This window comes from Odontesthes bonariensis, chromosome 8, assembly GCF_027942865.1.
Source record: "Odontesthes bonariensis isolate fOdoBon6 chromosome 8, fOdoBon6.hap1, whole genome shotgun sequence".
Lineage (NCBI taxonomy): Eukaryota > Metazoa > Chordata > Actinopteri > Atheriniformes > Atherinopsidae > Odontesthes > Odontesthes bonariensis.
Window position 1 is genome coordinate 26,369,096 of NC_134513.1, and position 24,597 is coordinate 26,393,692.

The window sequence follows — 24,597 nt, forward strand, 5'->3', positions numbered from 1 at the left end:
CCTCTTCCAAGGTCTGAAGGTGTCAAAATACTCAAGGTTAAAACACACATAGGTAAATCATAAGATGTCTTAGAAAATTTGTCAAATACAGAAGAGAAAATAACATAATTAAAAGGAAACTTATCCATTTGAACAATAAATACAGAAAAATACAACATATTTATGTATTTTGACACCTGCCTCTTGTGAACAAGGAAAACCTCCATGAAAACATTTAAAGGGGAACTCCGGGGCATTTGAAGCGCATTTCCATTGCTAGAGGTTGTCAAATACTGATAGTAGGACACAGACAGGTGCAAATCTGCGCTCCCTGTGTGGAGATAGCGCTGTTCGCTCAGCCTGTCATGCGAGGCTAATAAGTGGTGGCTAAGGGGCAAGCGCTAACCCTTCCACGTAAAACAACAACTTGCACACTGCAGAAACGTCACACCACTTTATAAACCATCCGACAATAAAGTCACAAGCCTTACCATCAAAACCATATGCATGGTTCTCACATTACTGGCATGGGACGTTACAAAACAACTTTATAAACAGCATGTAACTCACCGGTTAGTTGTAGGCTCGCGCATGTGAAAGCCCAAAAGAGTCGATGGAGAATAATCACATATACAAAACAATTATCTTCTCTAGAAAAACTGTGTTCAAGTATTTAAAACATTACAACAATACATGCCCAGTAATATTGTTGTAATGTTTTAAATACTTGAATGCAGTTTTTCTAGAGAAGATAATTGTTTTGTATGTGGGATTATCCTCCATCGACTCTTTTGGGCTTTCACATGCGCGAGCATACCAACAACCCGTAAGTGACATGCTGTTTATAAAGTTGTTTTGTAACGTCCCCATGCCAGTAATGTGAGAACCATGCATATGGTTTTGATGGTAAGGCTTGTGACTTTATTGTCGGATGGTTTATAAAGTGGTGTGACGTTTCTGCAGTGTGCAAGTTGTTGTTTTACGTGGAAGGGTTAGCGCTTGCCCCTTAGCCACCACGTATTAGCCTCGCATGACAGGCTGAGCGAACAGCGCTATCTCCACACAGGGAGCGCAGATTTGCACCTCTCTGTGTCCTACTATCAGTATTTGACAACCTCTAGCAATGGAAATGCGCTTCAAATGCCCCGGAGTTCCCCTTTAAATAAAGGCAAAAGGTGATGAGAAACCATCAGTTTCACGTGTGTTTCAGATCAAATCAGCCTCAGTTTCTATCATGCATTAAGTCGTTACAAACACATATCTGGCATCTACCTATCTGGGAAAGTTTCCACATTGTCCAGAGCAAAGGTCCACGCTTTTGATTTGGGTTCTTTTTTTGGAAAGGTCTATCCATCCATTCATTTCTCACATTGCTTCATCGTCTGTGGTTAGGTTGTTTACACTATGTTCGTGGTGGCGTGTGCGAAAACTTTGCCTTTAAGTAGAGCTGAAAAACACATAGCATATGCGGCCTTTGACGGCTCATTAAAGCTGCCGTCGGCAGGTTTTCAAAATTCCAAGTCTAAAGTCGGAAAATTCAAACTGATACAACTTTCAGGTCCCTCCCCCAACCTCTACCAAGCTCCAAACCGCCCCCCAAACCCCTCCCCCTCTGCCCACAAAACTCTTCTTATGTCACACACTTGCATCCAAAACTTGCTTTTTTATGACGAACCCTGAGACTGTACAGTCACGGTCAAAATTCTTGGCACACCCGATTTTCAAGTGTGTAATTCAGACGTTCTTCAGAAATAGATGTAAACATTTCCCAGTTTTGTATAATCAGAATGGTATACTTATAGGGCCAAGTTTGTTAAAATAAGGAAAAAAGTACCTGCATGAAATATACCTCCGAAACAATTACACACGCTGCTCATTAATATTTATTGGCTGAACTTTCTTTTCTTTTCTTTTTTTCTTCAATCATTTATCTTTGAATATAAAATACTGTTGGATGGAAACACTGATAATTCAGCCAAAATGAAAGACATTTTTTAAATTCATTGCAAAAACACATTGATTCTAATTGGGGTCATTTTTGACCCCACTCATGGAATAGTGTAGGTATCGGTCGTTCATGCATCCAAGGGTTACTTGTTATCTGTATTTTGACACAAGATAGTGAGAATCCCCTGAAGCTCACATGATGAGGAGGAGCTGCTGTCAGTGTGTTGCTGACACTGCACTTATGATGTCAGCTGTGGCTCCAATTATTGCTTTATGATCTTATTTTTGTAACTGGTTTTATTTTGTTTTTCCTGACAATAGATAAATCAAGATAAACCCACTCCAGTTTACTGTAAATATGACAAACTGTGGTACTCATGTCTCATCCCATCATCACCATGACAACACCACTGTTGGAGCTGATGCATATACACAGGAGAGAGGACTTTTAACAGTTTATTAGTATCAGTTTTACACACAGACAGCTGCATCCAGGATGACTCTGATTGGTGTGCAGACCAGAGAGATGTCACCTTGATGTGTTCACTGTTTGTCACATGATGACAGATGTTTTTAGCCTACCTGCACACATCTGGTGCATCTGGAGCAGCACTAAAGCTACAGAGCTCTTGCACAGAACAAGTCCCAGTTTAAACCCTGGTTTTGGTATATTTTATGCTGATTATCAGCAAACAGACCTATTCTGTTCCATCACTGTGAGCCTTCCCAACATTTGGACTGAGTTCTGCCTACATGGATGGGACAGTAACGGGACACAACAAAATAACTAAGGAGAGAAGAAGAGACTGAGCGCGGCGTCTGTGACAGGAAGAACCAGTAACTAATGACATGATGAAAGTGCACACAGCAGATTCAGAGCAGGAGGTTAGTCCCCACCCATCACCGTGTTTAACTGTTTGAAGCTGTCGGCTGCAGGAAGGATTCAGGGCAAATGTGTTGACAGTGTAGATTATTTTCAGTAATTTCTTCTTCATCCATGCAGTTTAAAATCCCAGAGATTTAAGATTCCTCAGATCAGATGATGATCCGGACTCTCTTGCATTTGCTCTCTGATCTCAGTGAGACACTTCCTGGTTGAATAAAGGCGATGATGTGAGGTTCCGTTAGCGTTGCATTCACAGAGCTGCTGGAATTTCCCTTCAACAGGTTACTTTGTACTTTTAGACTAAAAAGTACATTTCAGAGTATGTATTACCAAATATATTTCTCTACATGAATTATCACATGTGTGTATAATGAAATATTTTTTAATGTATTGTGTGTGTAAATTCTCCCAGGAAGGTAGTATCATATGATATGTCAGGTTGTGTATGTTTTTCTGTCACTTTAGTAAAATGCCAGGCAGAGGACAGTGAAAGTGCTTGTGGAACTTGGACAATAATGTACAAAACAGGGGAGATTTTATTCATTTCTATTAAGAAATAATGTGGTACAGCCGGGGTGTGAAGCTTTGGACGTCATCATTTTCGGCTCCTCCCCTAAATGAAGCAAGCCTTCAACACACGCACTTCGAAGCCTCCGCACATCACACATAACATCAGGAGTTCCACCATTGAACGCTGTTCATTTCTGGTGTTTCTACTTCAGCTCTGAACAATCTGTAAGTTCAAACTTTCCTGTTTGTTTCTGCTCTGTAATGTTGGAGAAAAGGGTTCACTTCTTATTTCAGAGCAAACTTTGATCAGTTTGTGTTTGAAGACAAATCTACATGATTATCAGATTACTAATGAACTGGAATCAATCAACATGATGATCGGCTGATGTTTTTTTTAGTTTGTTTCCTTCACAAACAAACTGCTTCATGTTTTTATTTCCTGGAATCAAAGTGTCGTCTCCACCTTTAAAGTCAGAAAGAGCAGCTTCCTGTCAGAGCTTCCGTTATGAAACTGTGATGCAGTGTATGTATGAAGATGTGAAGAGTTCATTGTGGTTCAGTCTTTTCACTTCCTGCATTTTGCTGCAGGATCCAGTTGGACCAATCAGAACCTGCCGTGTGGGATTCTGTCGCTTTTTCAGTCAGACTTCACATTCAGACTGAAATCATTCTTTAACATAATCCTTTAGTTTCTGTTGTTGATATCTATTTATGATATTCAGAGTACAAATGCTGCTGTTTTCAGGTGTCAGCAGGAAAAGAAACTCTGAAGTGTCTAAAAGTCAGTTTAGAGGAGATGTTAAAGATCAAGGGCTGCATTCATAAAGATTCTGTAAAGAGCTGCTCCTGGTGATGGAAATCTAAAGTCTTAGAATGGTTGAGAATGAAAGAGTAGATCCTACTAATGATAAAAGTTATTCAGCAACATGTTAACCCTTAAAAGGAAGGAGGATGTGAGTTGATGTGCAGATGAATGATGTGTGTTTCCTCTGCAGGTGAAGGTAGAAAGTGTGTGTGAGCTGATGTGAGTTCAGCAGCATGGATCAGTGTGAGGACACTAAAACCTCTCTGTGTGGGGAACATGAGAACCAGAGCAAAGCTCAGAGGTGAGAGGACCATCTCTAACTGTCCATGACTCTTCTCCATGTCAGAGCTCAGCACTCACATCACCAAACCACCTTTATTCACAGTAAAAAAAAAGCTAAGTGTTGTGGTAAAAACCAGAACAGCAACAAACTTCTCATGATGCTGGTGATGGACCTAAACTTCAGCCTGCATCCGGACCAAGCTCTGTCACCAGCTTCATATTTTCTAACCCAGAAACGCTGAATATGAACCACCAGTTGAGCCAAGACTAGAGTCTGGACTGCATTCAGCTCAAGACAGCCTCTGAAGTAAACTAAAGCTGAAAGTTACTCAGATTAGCTTCAGGGTGAAATATTTTAAACCTTCTTCACACACACTCTTGTTACGTACTTAGTAATTTACTTTTGCATCAGTTTTATTAGTTTTTGTTGCATTATAGAGAACTTTCCGACTTCTTTTTCTCTTTTAGAGCAAAGATGGAGACACCTGTGGAGCACCCGGAGGACACTCCAACCCAGGCAGCTCCACCCCCTTCAGCAGGTAGGAGTCCAACAGTTTCTGCATGGAGACACCAGTAAGACACATGATGCTCAAACTGACCAATCACAGCTCCGGTTGTTTCTGTGTGGTTCCTTCAGCCTTCAGTTAGCAGTGACTGTTAGACTCTTTAACTATGTTATAAACCCTTAAAGGGACAGTTCGACTCTTTTGACATGAAGCTGTGTAACATCCCATATCAGCAATATCATTTATGAACATTTTCTTACCCCCCGCTGCGTCCTGTGAGCAGAGTTCCAGCCTCGTTTTGGTGTTGATGAAGGTAGTCCGGCTAGTTGGCTGGGGTTTAAAAGATAAAGCGTTTTGCTTCTCAAAACAATATGCGTTCAACAGAGTAATACATTTGCATCACAAAATCGTCCCTCCAGAAACATGTTCATAAATTCAATTCATTTCAATTCAATTCAAATTCAATTCAATTCATTTTTATTTATATAGCGCCAAATACAACAAATGTCATCTCAAGGCACTTAGATAGTAAGTCCAATTCAAGCCAATTGGAATTCAATTAATTAATAATAATCATAATTCATAAAATAATCCAATTCGTTCATATAGAGCCAATTCAAAAACAATTTCCTAGCTAAGAAAACCAACAGATTGCACTGAAAACTTTTTGTTTTTCGGTCCAATCTCCCAGCCTGAGCGACGTGCCAGAGGCGACTGTGGAGAGAAACGACTCCCTTTTAACAGGAAGAAACCTCTGGCAGAACCAGACTCAGTAAGGGTGGCCATCCGCCTCGACCAGCTGGGGTTTGAGAGGACAGAAAGGGGGGGAGGGCCGCGGCGGCACTGTAACACCATTCAAAGGATATCTGTTGGAACAGGGAAACACGAGTTAATGACCACAATAATGTCACATATACATAAAGAGAGTAAAGTGAGGAAAGGTGTGACAGATGAGGCCCCCCAGCAGTCTAGGCCTATAGCAGCTTAACTATGGGATGTTTCAGGATTACCTGAGCCATCCCTATTCAAGGTAAACACAAGAAACTTGTGCTAACGAAAAAATAAATAAATAAAGGACCAGACTCAGTGAGTAATTCCCTATACTCCCTATATAGATCTGCTCCTCACACCACAACAACCATCTTTTTACAGCCACAAGTTACCTCAGCCTCTCACCAACTGCACACCAGTCACAGCGGGGTGGGGATGCAAACCCTGGTTCGGGTAGGGGGAGAAATAAAAGAGGTAAGATAAGCGGGAATGGGATTCAAACCCTGGTTCGGGTAGGGGGTGATGAAAGTATAGAAGGTGCCAGAGGTGGAGGCAGGACAAGACACACTAGCAGATTCAGCAGACAAACTCACCTAAACAGTCCTATAATCACTAAAAAATACCAGCAAAAACAAAGCCATACAACTCACTCTCACCAACTGCACACCAGTCACAGCGGGGTGGGGATGCAAACCCTGGTTCGGGTAGGGGGAGAAATAAAAGAGGTAAGATAAGCGGGAATGGGATTCAAACCCTGGTTCGGGTAGGGGGTAATGAAAGTATAGAGGGTGCCAGAGGTGGAGGCAGAACAAGACACACTAGCAGACATACTATCAGATTCAACAGACCTAACTATAAGCTTTATCAAAAAGGAAAGTTTTAAGCCTGGTCTTAAAAGTGGAAAGGGTGTCTGCTTCCCGGACATTTACTGGCAGCTTATTCCACAAGAGAGGGGCCTGATAACTGAAGGCTCTGCCTCCCATTCTACTTTTAGAAACTCTGGGAACCTCAAGTAAACCTGCAGTTTGGGAACGAAGTGCTCTGTTAGGAAAATATCTTACAATGAGATCTTTAAGATATGATGGAGCTCGGTCATTAAGAGCTTTATATGTAAGGAGAAGAATCTTAAATTCTATTCTGAATTTAACAGGGAGCCAATGAAGAGAAGCTAAAACTGGAGAAATATGATCTCTCCTGTTAGTTCTCATCAAAACTCTGGCTGCAGCATTTTGGATCAACTGAAGGCTTTTCAGAGAATATGTGGGACAGCCCAATAATAAAGAATTACAGTAGTCCAATCTTGAAGTAACAAATGCATGGACTAGTTTTTCTGCATCACTCTGAGACAAGATGTTCCTGATTTTAACAATATTACGAAGATGAAAGAAGGCAGTCCTAGAAACCTGTTTTATATGCGAGTCAAATGATAAGTTCTGGTCAAAAATAACTCCAAGGTTCCTCACTGTAGAACTAGAAGCCAAGGAAATACTATCTAGAGTAACTATATAGCTAGACAATTTCTCCCTGAAACGCTCAGGTCCAAAGATAACGACTTCAGTTTTGTCTGAATTTAGAAGCAGACAGTTCTGAGTCATCCAGGTCTTTATGTCTTTAAGACATGCTTGTAGTCTGACCAACCTATTGGGTTCATCTGGTTTTATAGATAAGTACAGCTGAGTATCATCAGCATAGCAATGGAAATTTATGCCATGCTGTCTAATAATGTTACCTAATGGAAGCATGTATAAAGTGAAAAGAATCGGTCCAAGCACAGAACCCTGGGGAACTCCATGACTTACTCTGGTGTGTGAGGAAGATTCTTCATTTACAAGAACAAACTGAAATCTATCAGATAAATATGACTTAAACCAGCCTAATGCAGTTCCTTTAATCCCAATAACATGTTCAAGTCTCTGTAATAAGATACTGTGATCGACCGTATCAAATGCAGCACTGAGATCCAACAGGACATCCAAATGATGTTGCTAATATGGGATGTCATACAGCTTCATGTTAAAAGAGGCGAACTGTCCCTTTAATACAACTGCAGCAGTGGGCAGGAGGCAGGGTACAACACCCCACAGGTCACCTGTCAGTCACAATTCTGATGAAGTGAAATTTATTTATGTAGCACTTTTCAGCAACAAGGCGATCCAAAGTGCTTTACAACACAAAAACAACAATCAGGAAAAATCAAACACAGAAATACAGAACAGAGCAAAAGTAAATTTAGCTACTAGTAGGATTGGTATAACTATAACAGAGCAAAAGTAAATTTAGCTAACAGTAAGATTGGTATAACTATAACAGAGCAAAAGTACATTTTAGCTAACAGTAAGATTGGTATAACTATAACAGAGCAAAAGTAAATTTAGCTAATAGTAGGATTGGTATAACTATAACAGAGCAAAAGTAAATTTAGCTAATAGTAGGTGTAGTGGCAATTGTTTGTCACATCAAACATCCTTTGAATAGTGCCACTACTGGACTGGGGTTGGGTTTCGTAGACAGGCAAAGAAAAGAAGTCCAATAGCTCCAACAGTAGGATTGGTATAACTATAACAGAGCAAAAGTAAATTTAGCTAATAGTAAGATTGGTATAACTATAACACAGCAAAAGTAAATTTAGCTAACAGTAGGATTGGTATAACTATAACAGAGCAAAAGTAAATTTAGCTAACAGTAGGATTGGTACAACTATAACAGAGCAAAAGTAAATTTAGCTAACAGTAGGATTGGTATAACTATAACAGAGCAAAAGTAAAGTTAGCTAATAGTAGGATTGGTATAACTATAACAGAGCAAAAGTAAATTTAGCTAACAGTAGGATTGGTATAACTATAACAGAGCAAAAGTAAATTAAGTTAATAGTAGGATTGGTATAACTATAACAGAGCAAAAGTAAATTTAGCTAATAGTCGGATTGGTATAACTATAACAGAGCAAAAGTACATTTAGCTAACAGTAGGATTGGTACAACTATAACAGAGCAAAAGTAAATTAAGCTAATAGTAGGATTGGTATAACTATAACAGAGCAAAAGTAAATTTAGCTAACAGTAGGATTGATATAACTATAACAGAGCAAAGTAAATTTAGCTAACAGTAGGATTGGTATAACTATAACAGAGCAAAAGTAAATTTAGCTAACAGTAGGATTGGTATAACCATAACGGAGCAAAAGTAAATTTAGCTAATAGTAGGATTGGTATAACTATAACAGAGCAAAAGTAAATTTAGCTAACAGTAGGATTGGTATAACTATAACAGAGCAAAAGTAAATTTAGCTAACAGTAGGATTGGTATAACTATAACAGAGCAAAAGTAAATTTAGCTAACAGTATGATTGGTATAACTATAAAAGAGCAAAAGTAAATTTAGCTAACAGTAGGATTGGTATAACTATAACAGAGCAAAAGTAAATTTAGCTAATAGTAGGATTGGTATAACTATAACAGAGCAAAAGTAAAGTTAGCTAATAGTAGGATTGGTATAACTATAACAGAGCAAAAGTAAATTTAGCTAACAGTAGGATTGGTATAACTATAACAGAGCAAAAGTAAATTTAGCTAACAGTAGGATTGATATAACTATAACAGGTAATTTGAGTAAACTAACAAAAGGTAACAAACATGAATAAACTTTCCTCTAAGAGGAGGCATTTAACAATATAGCTAATAACAGAACGGTTGATATAACGAATGATAACAAATCTTTAAAAGACTTTCATCTGAGAGGAAATATTAAGGTTGATACAGTGGTAATAGGTCTTAATAGACCATTTGAATATGACTAAGTTTTCCTCCTAGGGAAGTATTAATAAGATCAGAAACATGGATAAGCTTTCCTCTAAGAGGAATCATTTAAAAAGCTGTTCAATGGTCTATAAATTAATGGGAACTTGGATAAAAAACTTTCATCTGAGAGGAAATATTAAGGTTTATACAGTGATAATAGGTCTTAATAGACATTTGAATGTGACTAAGTTCTCCTAGTGAAGCATTAATAAGATCAGGGTAGAATGACAGAAGAAATAGCACATTAGGGGAGAGGAGGAGAAAAAACCTCAGCACAGGCAGAGTGAAACAAAGACAGAGTAGCAAGTAGGGGAGGTGGAGGTGGTGTCAGAAGCGGATATGTTTTTGTGTGGATATGTGTGTGTGTAAGTAAGTCCGTGAAAGCACTGTCTCAGAGGCCATTGTCTTTGATAACAGGATGGAAAGCTTATCAACCAGCCTGTAGTTCAGAGCAGATCCACAGATGTTCTCAGGGAAGGGGGGGCAGAAGGAGCAGAGCATCTTCTTTACATAATAACCGGTAACCGCCAACTCCAAAAAGCAGAAAGCCTGTTATCAAAAATCCAATTTTGTACACATCTTTGACATCCTCGACTGACATTATTATTGGCAGATATACAATCCTCAACTCCCAGGAGTCCATTGTGTATCCGGAGAAAAATGTCCCGTCTGGACTAGAGGGTTCCCCCAAACCCTGTCTTCTCGTTGAGAAAATTTCATCAATTGCGTTGAGAGACCAGCTGGCCAAATCCACAATTCACAAGTTTTGGAAACTATGCAAAGAGAGGCTCCGAAAGATAGAGACAGAGGCAGAGAAATGATATGTAAGGGAAAACACCAGTTACCATGGTGATAAGTGCCTAACAGTCTTATGTGATTTAAATTCCTTTAATCTAAAGATCTCTGCAGCCTGCCATCGGTTTGATGCCATCATTAAACAGAATGTAGAATGAGTTTTTAGGTGATGTCTTCTCCAGAATAACCAGAAACAAGTATAGAAGCCTGTTCTATCCCGCTGATATCTGATCGAACACATCAGCCTTCATATAAGAGAGTATACGTCAGATTAAAATGAACTTTGATTTGGTCATTGAATCTCTACATTATTTTTGGTCACTGTCAGAGCGAACTCCGCTGCTTATTAAGTTCAGAGCTTTATGTGCAGCTGTCAGGATATTAATGGCAGATAGAAATAAACTTTGCACAAATTATTCAAGTTTTCATTTTTGTTTTGGAAACAAAAGTCTAAAAATGTTTTAGTTCTAGTTCTAATTGTGTTTATTTTGAAAATGCTTCAGATTTTCATCACTACTTTATAGCATTAGCTTTAATGTATCTTCAAACAGACCCACCCATCAAAAACCATCTGGTTAAATATAGAACAAACCATTTCTGATCAAGTTATCTTTGATCTGAAACAGGGACAACAGCAATGACTCTGACAGCCTGGAAGGTTCATAAAATCATAAGCACTCTTCTTGTGATTTACCCCAATTTTTGGAATACCATGACTTTCAACCTTTTATGTCATTAAAATATTGTTTAACACCCTGGTCCCATTTTCTCATTTGGGACTTTTTCTCACTTTTTGGGAAATCTTCCACACAAAGCGAGCTCCTCTTCCCTGAGCCTCACAGCCATATGATCAACAAAACACAATGAAAGCTATGTTCATGACATCATTCATCACTGACTGTCAGCTTTCAAAATGTACATGGACCCCTGAAGTAGTCATTATTCAGACGCATTAGTTTTACATTTCAACAACATTTACTGAAAAGTGAGATTCGTGTTCATGTCTATGACACCTTGCAGAGAGCGAACTCAACAGAATACGAATGGAGTTTGTGGAGAGGGTGCCAGAAGAAATCCTCAAGCAGCTGCTTGATGCCCTCTTAGCAGATCGTGTCTTCAATGATTTGGAGAAAGAAGCAATAATCGAGGAGAACCAGAACAGAGCAGATAAGGCACGAAGACTCATCGATGATGTAAGAAGAAAAGGAGAGGAAGCCAGCAGGAAGATGATGGAACATCTTCAAAAATTAGACCCTACACTTTCCTCTCAGCTGCGTTTGTTGTCTGGCCCATCAGCACAAAAAGGTAAGGCCACATATTTCTGTTATAAGGGCTTATAATTTTATATTCAGTTATATTGATCAAATTAGTCTTTTGGACTAATAATTTAAACATCTCTTAAAGAGCTGACATCCCTTATGGCCCTGTAAGACCAAGTGTGACATGTGCTTAGCCTTAGATCAGCACACTGGTTGCAAATTACAGAGCAAAATAGACACATTATTTTGTTGTTGGCAGGCAGGCAGGAAGCTATTGGGTGTTATGTATTGTAGGCTATTTGTACTCAATAAGGAGGGTTCATCTGTCCTGTTCCCATCTATGTTGCAATGCACCGCTGCACTGACAGTGATTCTGTGGGTGCAGGAGGGATCATCGCCAATAATTCACCCACACAACCAGCTTGTCCTCCATTTTTGCCTTGACGTGCACTTTTACACAACGCAAGCTGTTGAAATGAATGGGTTACAGAGTGAAGCGGTGGGATTGTCTCATGAGGTCAGAGAGGGCCATTAGTAGGGGAGCAGTGTCATTTTTACAGACTTGAACCAACACCAGTTCAGTTCCACATTAGTTTGTGTAGTAGCTGCATCTGTGAGGCATGATAGATACAGTGGAGTCCATCTTTAACCTCGGCAGAAGTGGGAGAAAGGTGTATTTGGGAGACGCTCTTCAGTGGTATTTTCTGAGGGTGTACCTCTTGGTTTATGTTAGGAAATGTCTGGAGTAGCCTGTTTTCTGAGGGCTTTGAACAGGGTTATGGTTGCTAATGTGTTTGTAGCAAAGAATCTGTGATTTCAAGATGCGTTTGGATGTGTGTTTCAGAAGGAAGCTCCACCTGTGCAGCAGCAGGTGAATGTAGGGTTTGCAGTAAAGTTTGCTGTCGAGGATCTTCTGCAGTTGCTCAAAATTGTTTGATGTATTTATTTTTTTCACTTGGAGTGTTTTTAGTGGGATTATCTTCTTGTTTTTCTTGGTTTGTGTTGTTCTTATGGTTGTTATGGTTGGTAGTTTGTGGAAAAGTTGTGTTCTGGTTTTTCTGAGGAAAGGCCTTGAGTTGCTTCCCTTACTGAGAGCTTTGAGTTGGGTGTGTGATTCACAACTCCAAATGTTTTACACCAAACTGTTACAAGTTGTTTTGTTATAGGTTTTGCAGACATGTGATCCTCCCCATCTACACTGAGTGTTAGAATGAATTGATAGGGACAAAAACATCGAAATTATTTGTCTTTCATTTGCAATAATAGCTTATATTCATGACTGTAACTAAGATAAGTGTCTCATCAGAGATTGAGAGAAATTTAGCTTTAAAGGCACGTGATTTCAGACTTTATTTTCTTTATATTTACGCTCCATACGCTGCTCAGTAACAGGAAATCTTCTTATCTTCCGTTTTGTCATTCAGAGCTTCTTCACAGGTGTCAACCCAAACTCAAGTGTAACTTGAGGAAAAAGTTCCAGTGTGTGTTTGAGGGGATTCCTGAAGCAGGAAAGCCAACCTTTCTGAATCAGATCTACACAGAGCTCTACATCACAGAGGGAGGGACCGGAGAGGTCAATGATGAACATGAGGTCAGACAGATTGAAGCAGCATCCAGGAAAGCTGGCAGAGCAGAAACATCCATCAGACAAGAAGACATCTTTAAAGGCCCACCTGGAAGAAAAGAACCAATCAGAACAGTGATGACAAAGGGAGTGGCTGGCATTGGGAAAACAGTCTTAACACAGAAGTTTACTCTGGACTGGGCTGAAGGCAAAGCCAACCAGGACATCCAGTTCATGTTTCCATTCACTTTCAGAGATCTGAATGTGCTGAAAGAGAGAAAGTTCAGCTTGGTGGAACTTGTTCATCACTTCTTTAATGAAGTTAAAAAAGCAGGAATCTGCAGCTTTGAAGAGTTCCAGGTTGTGTTCATCTTTGACGGTCTGGATGAGTGTCGACCTCCTCTGGACTTCCACAGCAAGGAGCCCCTGACTGATGCTACAGAGCCCACCTCAGTGGATGTGCTGCTGACAAACCTCATCAGGGGGAACCTGCTTCCCTCTGCTCGCCTCTGGATAACCACACGACCTGCAGCAGCCAATCAGATCCCTCCTGACTGTGTCGGCATGGTGACAGAGGTCAGGGGGTTCACTGACCCACAGAAGGAGGAGTACTTCAGGAAGAGATTCACAGATGAGGAGCAGGCCAGCAGGATCATCTCCCACATGAAGACATCCCGAAGCCTCCACATCATGTGCCACATCCCAGTCTTCTGCTGGATCACTGCTACAGTTCTGGAGGATGTGTTGGAAACCAGAGAGGGAGCAGAGCTGCCCAGCACCCTGACTGAGATGTACATCCGCTTCCTGGTGGTTCAGGCCGAAGTGAAGAACGTCAAGTATGATGGAGGAGCTGTGACAGATCCACACTGGAGTCCAGAGAGCAGGAAGATGATTGAGTCTCTGGGAAAACTGGCTTTTGAGCAGCTGCAGAAAGGAAACCTGATCTTCTATGAAGCAGACCTGACAGAGTGTGGCATCGATATCTCAGCAGCCTCAGTGTACTCAGGAGTGTTCACACAGATCTTTAGAGAGGAGGGAGTGCTGAAGCAGAAGAAGAAGGTGTTCTGCTTCATCCATCTGAGTGTTCAGGAGTTTCTGGCTGCTCTTCATGTCCATCTGACCTTCATCAACTCTGGAGTCAACCTGATGGAGCAGCAAACAACCCCCTGGAGGCCTAAATGGTTCAATAAACAAGGTCTAAAACATCTCCATCAGAGTGCTGTGAACAAGGCCTTAGAGAGTCCAAATGGACACCTGGACCTGTTCCTCCGCTTCCTCCTGGGTCTTTCCCTGCAGACCAATCAGAGTGTCCTACAAGACCTGCTGATACAGACAGGAAGTAGCTCACAGACCAATCAGGAAACAGTCGATTACATCAAGAAGAAGATCAGTGAGAATCTGTCTGCAGAGAGAAGCATCAATCTGTTCCACTGTCTGAATGAACTGAATGATTGTTCTCTAGTGGAGGAGATCCAACAGGCCCTGAGTTCAGGAAGTCTCTCCACAGATAAACTGTCTCCTGCTCAGTGGTCAGCTCTGGTCTTCATCTTACTGTCATCAGGAAAAGATCTGGATGAGTTTGACCTGAAGAAATACTCTGCTTCAGAGGAGGCTCTTCTGAGGCTGCTGCCAGTGGTCAAAGCCTCCAACAAAGCTCTGTGAGTACAAACACAGATATATTTCTTTATAAATACATTCTTTACTTATTAACAGAGAAAAAAAACTCTATTTAGTTTCTTTTATTTTATGTTTTTACTTTATTTCCATAGACGTATAAACAGAAACAAACAGGAAAACAGAATACTTCCACTAATCAAATTCGAATGTAGTTTGATTGATTAATGGATCAAGTTATTTCCTTCCATCTCATTTCCTCCTCAGCCTGAGTGACTGTAACCTCTCAAAGAGAAGCTGTGCAGCTCTGTCCTCAGTTCTCAGCTCCCAGTCCTCCAGCCTGACAGAACTGGACCTGAGTAACAACAACCTGCAGGATTCAGGAGTGAAGCAGCTTTCTGCTGGACTGAAGAGTCCAAACTGCAGACTGGAAAAACTCAGGTAAGGATTCATGACCTTTTCAGCTGAGAGCTGATATAATTCTGGCTTAAATGGATTAAAAACAGCTTCCAGGTACCTTGATCACTGAAACAGGTTGATCTGTTCTGCCTTTTGATTATCTGGCTTAAATAACTCTGATAATGAAATATAACGCACACAGTTTAAAGAATTACCAAAGTGCTCTTTTACTCCTTTGCATTCCTGTAGATTTGTCCTAAAACACAGATCCATCACATACCCAAAGTAAACTACTTTACAGAAATATGAGCTGTTTTTTCCTCTAAATGTGAGCATCAAACCTCCTTTAAATGTGGACACACTGCACTGGAACAAAGTGATGATATCTGTATGGTTATTGGGTTTGAGGTGAACCTGACCCTTTGTGAAGGCGACTGTGAATTAGACAGATGTGCAGCCTCTGGTTTGCTGCCATTTAACGGGCAACAAAGCCACATAATCCTTTAGTGAATCAGAAGCTGAATGTATTTCCCAAACAGACAGAATCCTTCTAAGTGTTACTGGAAGTGAATAAGACATGTTTAAACACACTGGGGAAAAAATCATGTCCAAGTGACTTTTCTGAACAGATGTCTGTAGATGACTAAAATCAGGATCTGCAAGTCCTACTGCTCACCAAGTCTGACTCCTAATATTAAAATGGAACAAAAAAGGATATTTTACAGCTTTTTATCAGACTAAATCTAGAAGCTGTCCAAAAGCAGCTCCACACAGTCCACAGAAATGTTGCTGTTTTTATCAGATATTTCCTCCCCAGACTCCTCAGAGTCATGATGTCTGCATGTTTTCAGTATGTCAGGAAAATGAATAAGAATACTCAGGAATACTGTCTGAAGTTCAAAAGCAGAGGACATTTAATTATCCTGCAGTAAGGGAAGGTTTACATACAGAAGCTGTGATGCAAATGTTCAGAGATGCAGAGCTCTCAGGAAGCTTTTATAGGGCAGAGAAGACGGATGCTGGCGTCTATGCATGAGACATTTCCTTCTGTCCTGCTGGGAGCAGATAGCGGTGTTGATACCGCCCAGGCTGTGGGACACTCAGTTCTTAGAGCGGACAGTGATGATCTCCAGAGTGCAGCTATTAATCTCATGCATGCGTCAACATAAGCAGTTACACAGAAGTAGAAATGATTATATGAGCATAAAGGGTCAGATTTTTTCTATCACAGTACGTCCTGAAGTGTAGATTTAGCTTTGCTGTCCGTTTTGAACATGAATATGAAACTTTAAAAATAAATAAATAAATGGCGGACAGTGTGTTACAGTTTTTCTCCATTGGTTTGGCTCATTTCTTGAAACTGAGATGTCATTCTCAAAACATGGACAAATCCCAAAACTAATTTGCAGTTCCTCACAACAGAATGGCATTTATCATTGCTTTCATCAAATTTCAAATGCTTTTGTACATGTCTCAATCATTTAGTACATCCTTGCAAATGGCTATGTACAAGTATCCTACAGTTAACACAATCAGCTTACATTTAGTACAATTTTCAAATGAATGTACCTTGCTGATCTATCCCAATTGGTTGATTCTCAGTGTAATGGTTGTCCTGAAAACATGTCAGCACATTTTCTTCATATAAGTCATCATATGCGGAATGTGTATTTTATTTTTTTAAAACATGGTGAGCTGGACTTGTGGGATATATCGTAATTCACTCTCATTGGTTGTATGCAGAGAGCGCGCAAATTGCTACTATTCTGTTGTCTGCCGTGCACGCGAACGCGATGATTGGTTCAATGAACGTGTGAATGTCCCATGTGATCATGACGAATCATATGACTGCAACCAGATAATGGTTGAATTAACGTGTGAATCTCCCATGGCATGTGACCATAACGACTCATGTGAATGCAACCTGGCAATTGTTAGATGGATAAATACCAGTGCATGTGGACTACTGCTTCATTTCCCTCAAGAATTTTGTGGTGAAAGAAGCTCCTCTCCAAGGAACGAAGATGCAGAGATACAGCACTCAACAGTCATTGGAATGTGACTCAAGTGACAGCTGTGAGCTGCTAACAGCCACATTTCCACAACAAAAGGAGTGTCCGCAGGGGGTCCAAAGGGTCAAATGACCCTCTTGTGGGTCTTTTAGGTAAAAAGGTCAATTGACCCCTCCGTGGTAGTTCTAGTGTTAAAGTGAGTCAATATAAGAGAACAACAAGTTGTCCTTTATGTATTCATTTCTTGGAAGAAAGGTCTGCCAGTCCTACAGAAAGCATGGCGGTCTGCAGAGTGACACACAAAGGCTGCAGCTACAGAGCCCCGCTCGGCTAGGGTTAGAGGAGAGTAACATGAAATATTTCCACATGCTAAGTTGGAGTTTAAAGGCTTATTGAGTGACCAAGGGGATGAAAAAGACAAGATAAACCTGAGGAATTTGGTGCAGAAGGGCCAAAAGAGCCAATCCTTGCTGGGTGATGACACACTCGACTTTGCATGAAGGAGGGAGGTTGAGTGACTTCTCCAGAGGCCGAGGGCCTTAAGGGGAAGTTCGTTTTTTTAAACCTGAACTTTATTTCTGGCATAAAATACGTTCATCTACTCACCGATAACAGTTTGGTTAGTCAGCGTCCTTCGGACACTATTTATATCACTCGAGATCCGCGTATATCCATATAACGGGACTGAACCGGGCTTAGACAATACAGTGGGATGACATCATAGACGTGTGTATAGAAAGCCCCCGATAGCCCAAAATAACAACAGCATGGCAGCTCTGAGCTAACAGTGCAATAGTAAGCATTCATTCATTCATAAGTCTTAAATTATTGGTGAAATAAAGACAGATAATGCCTTATTTAGAGGCTGTATTATCTGCCCTGTTCACTCCGGAAAAACAGCTGACTGTCAGTGTGAGAAGATGCTTTGCTCACATGGTGTTCTTTGCTGAGCTGAGATCATCAGTAACAAAACAGGATGAGCCAATAACAGCAGAAGATACATCATTTAGTTTCTGCTTTGGCAGCGAGCATCTGTATTGATCTGCTCATTAGTCCAGTGTTTGGATTTCCTGAAGATGAGTCTCTAAGCTGAGCTGCTGCCGGCTGTGTTTCTGTCTGCTTCTAAATCATGTGACTCTGATGGAAGCTGTGATGTTTAAAGACTGAATGGAAACACTGAACTTAACACTCTGACTCCTCCTTGACTTCAGCTTTGTAGCTTCCTGCTGGAGATGGGGGAGGTCTCCCAACCATCAGCCTCATACTCCACTGATTCTGATAGTTAGTCAAAGCGTCCATCAGCATCCATTAATCAGCCAAACTGATCAATCAGTCCACCTCTGGATGGTTCCAACACTTTTCTAAGGCTCTGTAATGTTTGCACTGACTGAGATATTCAAACACAACAAGTCACAGTAACAAGTTCTGCTGCTGTCGGCTCTTTAAAGAAGTTTGATTCCATGATTCCATTAAACATCACTGCACCATGTTTTTGGGCCTTTAACCTTCAATAAAACAGTGAACCTGATCTCCATTTCTATCAGTTTGTTCCCATTTGCTCCAAAGTTCCTCCTGACATGTTTGTTTTCTTTGAAACTTGAATCATTTGGCTGCACAACATGAGTTTGTATGGATGGAGCCACTGGTGGAGCTGGCAGAGTTTAAGAGCTGAAGTCACTCCGTCTTTATTGAAGCAGCAGCATGTTGTCATTAATATTAATGAGAGCTCTTTTTCACTTGTTCTGTTGGACTGTTTTAACCTGCATCCTGTTGGCTTCAGCTCACATGTTTTATTCTTTATTCAGATTGAGCGGCTGCAGGTTGTCAGAGATCAGTTGTGCTTCTGTGGTCTCTGCTCTGAAGTCCAACCCCTCCCATCTGACAGAACTGGACCTGAGCAGCAACACCATCAGTGACTCTGCAGCGAAGGAGCTGTGCAGCTTTCTGCAGAGTCCTCACTGTGGACTGAAGACTCTGAGGTCAGACACCATGTTTTAGTTGTTTGTTCAGATTAATATGATGTGAAAGTTGTGCTGGTCTTCATGGTAAAGTCTGTTTTCTTCTTCAGTGGTTTAGTTGATGAAATGATGATTCATTAAATAATGAGAAAACACAGTGAATCTGTCAGACAGAAACAAATCTAGAATCACTGGCTGATGCTTCTAGAGCTCCAGAGTTGGTGAATATTTCTGTCTGAAACAACAACAACAGTTTGGAGCAGCAAAACTCCAAAAGCCTGCTTGTTGCTAGGTAACAGCAGATGGAAGGAAGTTGTGGGTGTGTGTGAGCAGCTTTTTTATTTCCACTTTAGTCTCATTTCTTCATATTTGAGATGTTTTCTGTTTTCAGATTCAAACTTTCTGTCAGATTCTGAACTTTTTTCCACCTTCTGATCCGTTTTTTCACTTTCAAACTTTTGCTGCTGACCTGCTTTGAGAGCCAGGACGTCAGCTGACAGGGGGGTTAAATCCTGACTGCCAGAATACCTGACTGATTCTGATAGTTAGTCAAAGCGTCCATCAGCATCCATTAATCAGCCAAACTGATCAATCGGTCCACCTCTGGATGGTTCCAACACTTTTCTAAGGCTCTGTAATGTTTGCACTGACTGAGATATTCAAACACAACAAGTCACAGTAACAAGTTCTGCTGCTGTCGACTCTTTAAAGAAGTTTGATTCCATGATTCCATTAAACATCACTGCACCATGTTTTTGTGCCTTTAACCTTCAATAAAACAGTGAACCTGATCTCCATTTCTATCAGTTTGTTCCCATTTGCTCCAAAGTTCCTCCTGACATGTTTGTTTTCTTTGAAACTTGAATCATTTGGCTGCACAACATGAGTTTGTATGGATGGAGCCACTGGTGGAGCTGGCAGAGTTTAAGAGCTGAAGTCACTCCGTCTTTATTGAAGCAGCAGCATGTTGTCATTAATATTAATGAGAGCTCTTTTTCACTTGTTCTGTTGGACTGTTTTAACCTGCATCCTGTTGGCTTCAGCTCACATGTTTTATTCTTTATTCAGATTGATGAACTGCAGTTTGTCAGAGATCAGCTGTGCTTCTGTGGTCTCTGCTCTGAAGTCCAACCCCTCCCATCTGACAGAACTGGACCTGAGCTACAACACCATCAGAGACTCTGCAGAGAAGGAGCTGCGCAGCTTTCTGCAGAGTCCTCACTGTGGACTGAAGACTCTGAGGTCAGACACCATGTTTTAGTTGTTTGTTCAGATTAATATGATGTGAAAGTTGTGCTGGTCTTCATGGTAAAGTCTATTTTCTTCTTCAGTGGTTTAGTTGATGAAATGATGATTCATTAAATAATGAGAAAACACAGTGAATCTGTCAGACAGAAACAAATCTAGAATCACTGGCTGATGCTTCTAGAGCTCCAGAGTTGGTGAATATTTCTGTCTGAAACAATAACAACAGTTTGGAGCTGCAAAACTCCAAAAGCCCGTTAATCAGCTGATACTAACAAACTCCCCTCCAACACTGTTGGAAATGAACAATCTTTGACTTGGTTAGAAAGCAGCTTTCATCACAGCAGCAGTTATCTTCAGTCAGATTCATTCATGATGACAAAATCCAGCCAAAAAGCTTCTCCCACTGATAACTGAAAGGAAATCACTTTCAGTTGAGCTTTATTTCATGAATTCTATCAATAATTCCCTCTGTTACACAATGTCAAGTCCAACTGAAAGTGATGCTGACATTTAGTGACTGTGAGGAAAACACAAAGAAGAGTTTATCAGAAGAAGAATAACATGATTGGACGATGGATGGAAGAAAAGCTGTGAGCTGACTTGTTGCTAGGGAACAGCAGATGGAAGGAGGCTGTGAGTGTGTGTGAGCAGCTTTCCATCAGGTGAGAAATGTGTGAAAACATGCAGCAGAGTCAGTGTTTGATAGCTGTGCAGCCAAAGAGAAGCTGAACAGGTGAAGTGCTGCGACCCTGTGCAGGTGAGCCCAACACAGACACAAAGGATGATCACTGAGCTGCCATGAAGGAGGGAGGCAGGGACTGCTGCATCACTGCAGATACATGCTGTTCTGTTCCCCTGCTGGCTGTGTGGGAGCTGTTCCCACCTGTTTTATTCAGTAAGAGCTCAGAGTTGCTGTGAGCAGCATGTGAGTGAATGCAGGCTGAGAAACAGCAGATAAGAAACATGAAGCTTCATCAGTTTCTCTGAGGAACAAAAAAACAGATTCAAAGTGAAAAAAAGTGCAGCAGACGTTTATTTCAGTTTGAAAGAAGTTTGATTCCATGATTCCATTAAACATCACTGCACCATGTTTTTGTGCCTTTAACCTTCAATAAAACAGTGAACCTGATCTCCATTTCTATCAGTTTGTTCCCATTTGCTCCAAGTTCCTCCTGACATGTTTGTTTTCTTTGAAACTTGAATCATTTGGCTGCACAACATGAGTTTGTATGGATGGAGCCACTGGTGGAGCTGGCAGAGTTTAAGAGCTGAAGTCACTCCGTCTTTATTGAAGCAGCAGCATGTTGTCATTAATATTAATGAGAGCTCTTTTTCACTTGTTCTGTTGGACTGTTTTAACCTGCATCCTGTTGGCTTCAGCTCACATGTTTTATTCTTTATTCAGATTGAGGGGCTGCAGGTTGTCAGAGATCAGCTGTGCTTCTGTGGTCTCTGCTCTGAAGTCCAACCCCTCCCATCTGACAGAACTGGACCTGAGCGGGAACAACATCAGAGACTCTGCAGCGAAGGAGCTGTGCAGCTTTCTGAGTCCTCACTGTGGACTGAAGACTCTGAGGTCAGACACCATGTTTTAGTTGTTTGTTCAGATTAATATGATGTGAAAGTTGTGCTGGTCTTCATGGTAAAGTCTGTTTTCTTCTTCAGTGGTTTAGTTGATGAAATGATGATTCATTAAATAATGAGAAAACACAGTGAATCTGTCAGACAGAAACAAATCTAGAATCACTGGCTGATGCTTCTAGAGCTCCAGAGTTGGTGAATATTTCTGTCTGAAACAATAACAACAGTTTGGAGCAGCAAAACTCCAAAAGCCCGTTAATCAGCTGAAACTAACAAACTCCCCTCCAACACTGTTGGAAATGAACAATCTTTGACTTGGTTAGAAAGCAGCTTTCATCACAGCAGCAGTTATCTTCAGTCAGATTCATTCATGATGACAAAATCCAGCCAAAAAGCTTCTCCCACTAATAACTGAAAGGAAATCACTTTCAGTTGAGCTTTATTTCATGAACTCTATCAGTAATTCCCTGTTACACAATGTCAAGTCCAACTGAAAGTGATGCTGACATTTAGTGACTGTGAGGAAAACACAAAGAAGAGTTTATCAGAAGAAGAATAACATGATTGGACGATGGATGGAAGAAAAGCTGTGAGCTAACTTGTTGCTAGGTAACAGCAGATGGAAGCAGGCTGTGAGTGTGTGTGAGCAGCTTTCCATCAGGTGAGAAATGTGTGAAAACATGGAGCAGAGTCAGTGTTTAATAGCTGTGCAGCCAAAGAGAAGCTGAACAGGTGAAGTGCTGTGACCCTGTGCAGGTGAGCCCAACACAGACACAAAGGATGATCACTGAGCTGCCATGAAGGAGGGAGGCAGGGACTGCTTCATCACTGCAGATACATGCTGTTCTGTTCCCCTGCTGGCTGTGTGGGAGCTGTTCCCACCTGTTTTATTCAGTAAGAGCTCAGAGTTGCTGTGAGCAGCATGTGAGTGAATGCAGGCTGAGAAACAGCAGATAAGAAACATGAAGCTTCATCAGTTTCTCTGAGGAACAAAAAAACAGATTCAAAGTGAAAAAAAATGCAGCAGACGTTTATTTCAGTTTAATGTAAAGTTCATTCTTCTTTCATAGTGTTTTTATTTCCACTTTAGTCTCATTTCTTCATATTTGAGATGTTTTCTGTTTTCAGATTCAAACTTTCTGTCAGATTCTGAACTTTTTTCCACCTTCTGATCCGTTTTTTCACTTTCAAACTTTTGCTGCTGACCTGCTTTGAGAGCCAGGACGTCAGCTGACAGGGGGGTTAAATCCTGACTGCCAGAATACCTGACTGATTCTGATAGTTAGTCAAAGCGTCCATCAGCATCCATTAATCAGCCAAACTGATCAATCAGTCCACCTCTGGATGCTTCCAACACTTTTCTAAGGCTCTGTAATGTTTGCACTGACTGAGATATTCAAACACAACAAGTCACAGTAACAAGTTCTGCTGCTGTCGACTCTCTAAAGAAGTTTGATTCCATGATTCCATTAAACATCTCTGCACCATGTTTTTGTGCCTTTAACCTTCAATAAAACAGTGAACCTGATCTCCATTTCTATCAGTTTGTTTCCATTTGCTCCAAAGTTCCTCCTGACATGTTTGTTTTCTTTGAAACTTGAATCATTTGGCTGCACAACATGAGTTTGTATGGATGGAGCCACTGGTGGAGCTGGTGTTGTGGAGAAAATGAGTCGAATCCCGCGTTGGTCAGCCGTCCATTGGGGAGTTTATTGAACAAACTGTCACAGCAAATATGCATACAGGATGTACAAAATGTCCGACGAGTTCATCTTGTGACACCCTTTTATACCGTTTTATAATAACAAGTGTACGTGGCCCTCTCTGGAGGCGCCTAGCTTTCGCAGTTTATCATAAACACGCTCATTCTAACTATCAACAATATTCATATGAACCAGTCAACAAGGCCCACGATGTAATTCTGACATGTCAAGAGAATGTCATGACATTATTCTTCCACATAGTCCCCCCTGAAATAACTTATCAGTGATTTAATAAAGAAATAATCTAAAATGAAAGAAAATCATCCCACATAGTTAATTAAGAATTAATTAACATAATCTACACTAAATTATCCTAATAATTCTACAATATCAATCAACGGGACCATTTTGAATAAATGAAAAGGAATATATTAATGCGTGTACCCGAATCACATTAAATGATTAAATTAAATTACACGATATTGAATTCACCAACACTACAAGTTTTACATTGCCATCACACCTGTCCACCGTTCGCAGTGCATAGGTGCGAAAAACCCACCGGCTGCTACTTTCGTAACTCATGTTCTTATCTTGGGAAAATTCACCTACGGCCCCCCCCACTGGCGACCGACCACTTTACCAAGGTCGCACTCCGAACAGTTGACTGACACAATTGGCAATGGACATATTAGTGATCAGTTGTGATTGATAATACACATTGACTGAATACACCACCATCAAATCAGTTAATCACCGTTTTGTATCAAGTACAATACATAAAATTATGGATTATCACACAACAAATAATAATAAAATGCAATGTAATGCAGCTCTTCCAGTCCCGTCCCGTCACATCTCCCGTACTCTGGTGTCGTCTGCTTCTGGCCGAACATCCGTCCGGCTGGGTCTGGAACTGCTAAGCTAACTCTGGGAGGAGAGGTCGCCAGTACGTCACTCCCAATCAAAGAGATCTTCAGCA

General features: G+C 40.8%; 1 protein-coding gene across 3 annotated transcripts in view; it reads left to right on the forward strand.

Annotated features, from left to right (window-relative positions):
- Positions 1 to 3,165: 3,165 nt before the first annotated feature.
- Positions 3,166 to 24,597, forward strand: part of LOC142385517 (NLR family CARD domain-containing protein 3-like) — a 369,716-nt gene continuing 348,284 nt past the window's right edge. The window contains exons 1-6 of one of the 3 annotated variants that reach the window (XM_075472128.1): positions 3,166 to 3,547; positions 4,318 to 4,428; positions 4,878 to 4,948; positions 11,298 to 11,582; positions 12,961 to 14,758; positions 14,982 to 15,155. In XM_075472128.1, the coding sequence (XP_075328243.1) occupies positions 4,361 to 4,428; positions 4,878 to 4,948; positions 11,298 to 11,582; positions 12,961 to 14,758; positions 14,982 to 15,155 (2,396 nt within the window). In that variant the 5' untranslated portion in view covers positions 3,166 to 3,547; positions 4,318 to 4,360. Of the gene's footprint in view, positions 4,429 to 4,877; positions 4,949 to 11,297; positions 11,583 to 12,960; positions 14,759 to 14,981; positions 15,156 to 24,597 lie in introns of all 3 variants that reach the window. The other 2 variants (XM_075472132.1, XM_075472129.1) reach the window with 2 other exon arrangements.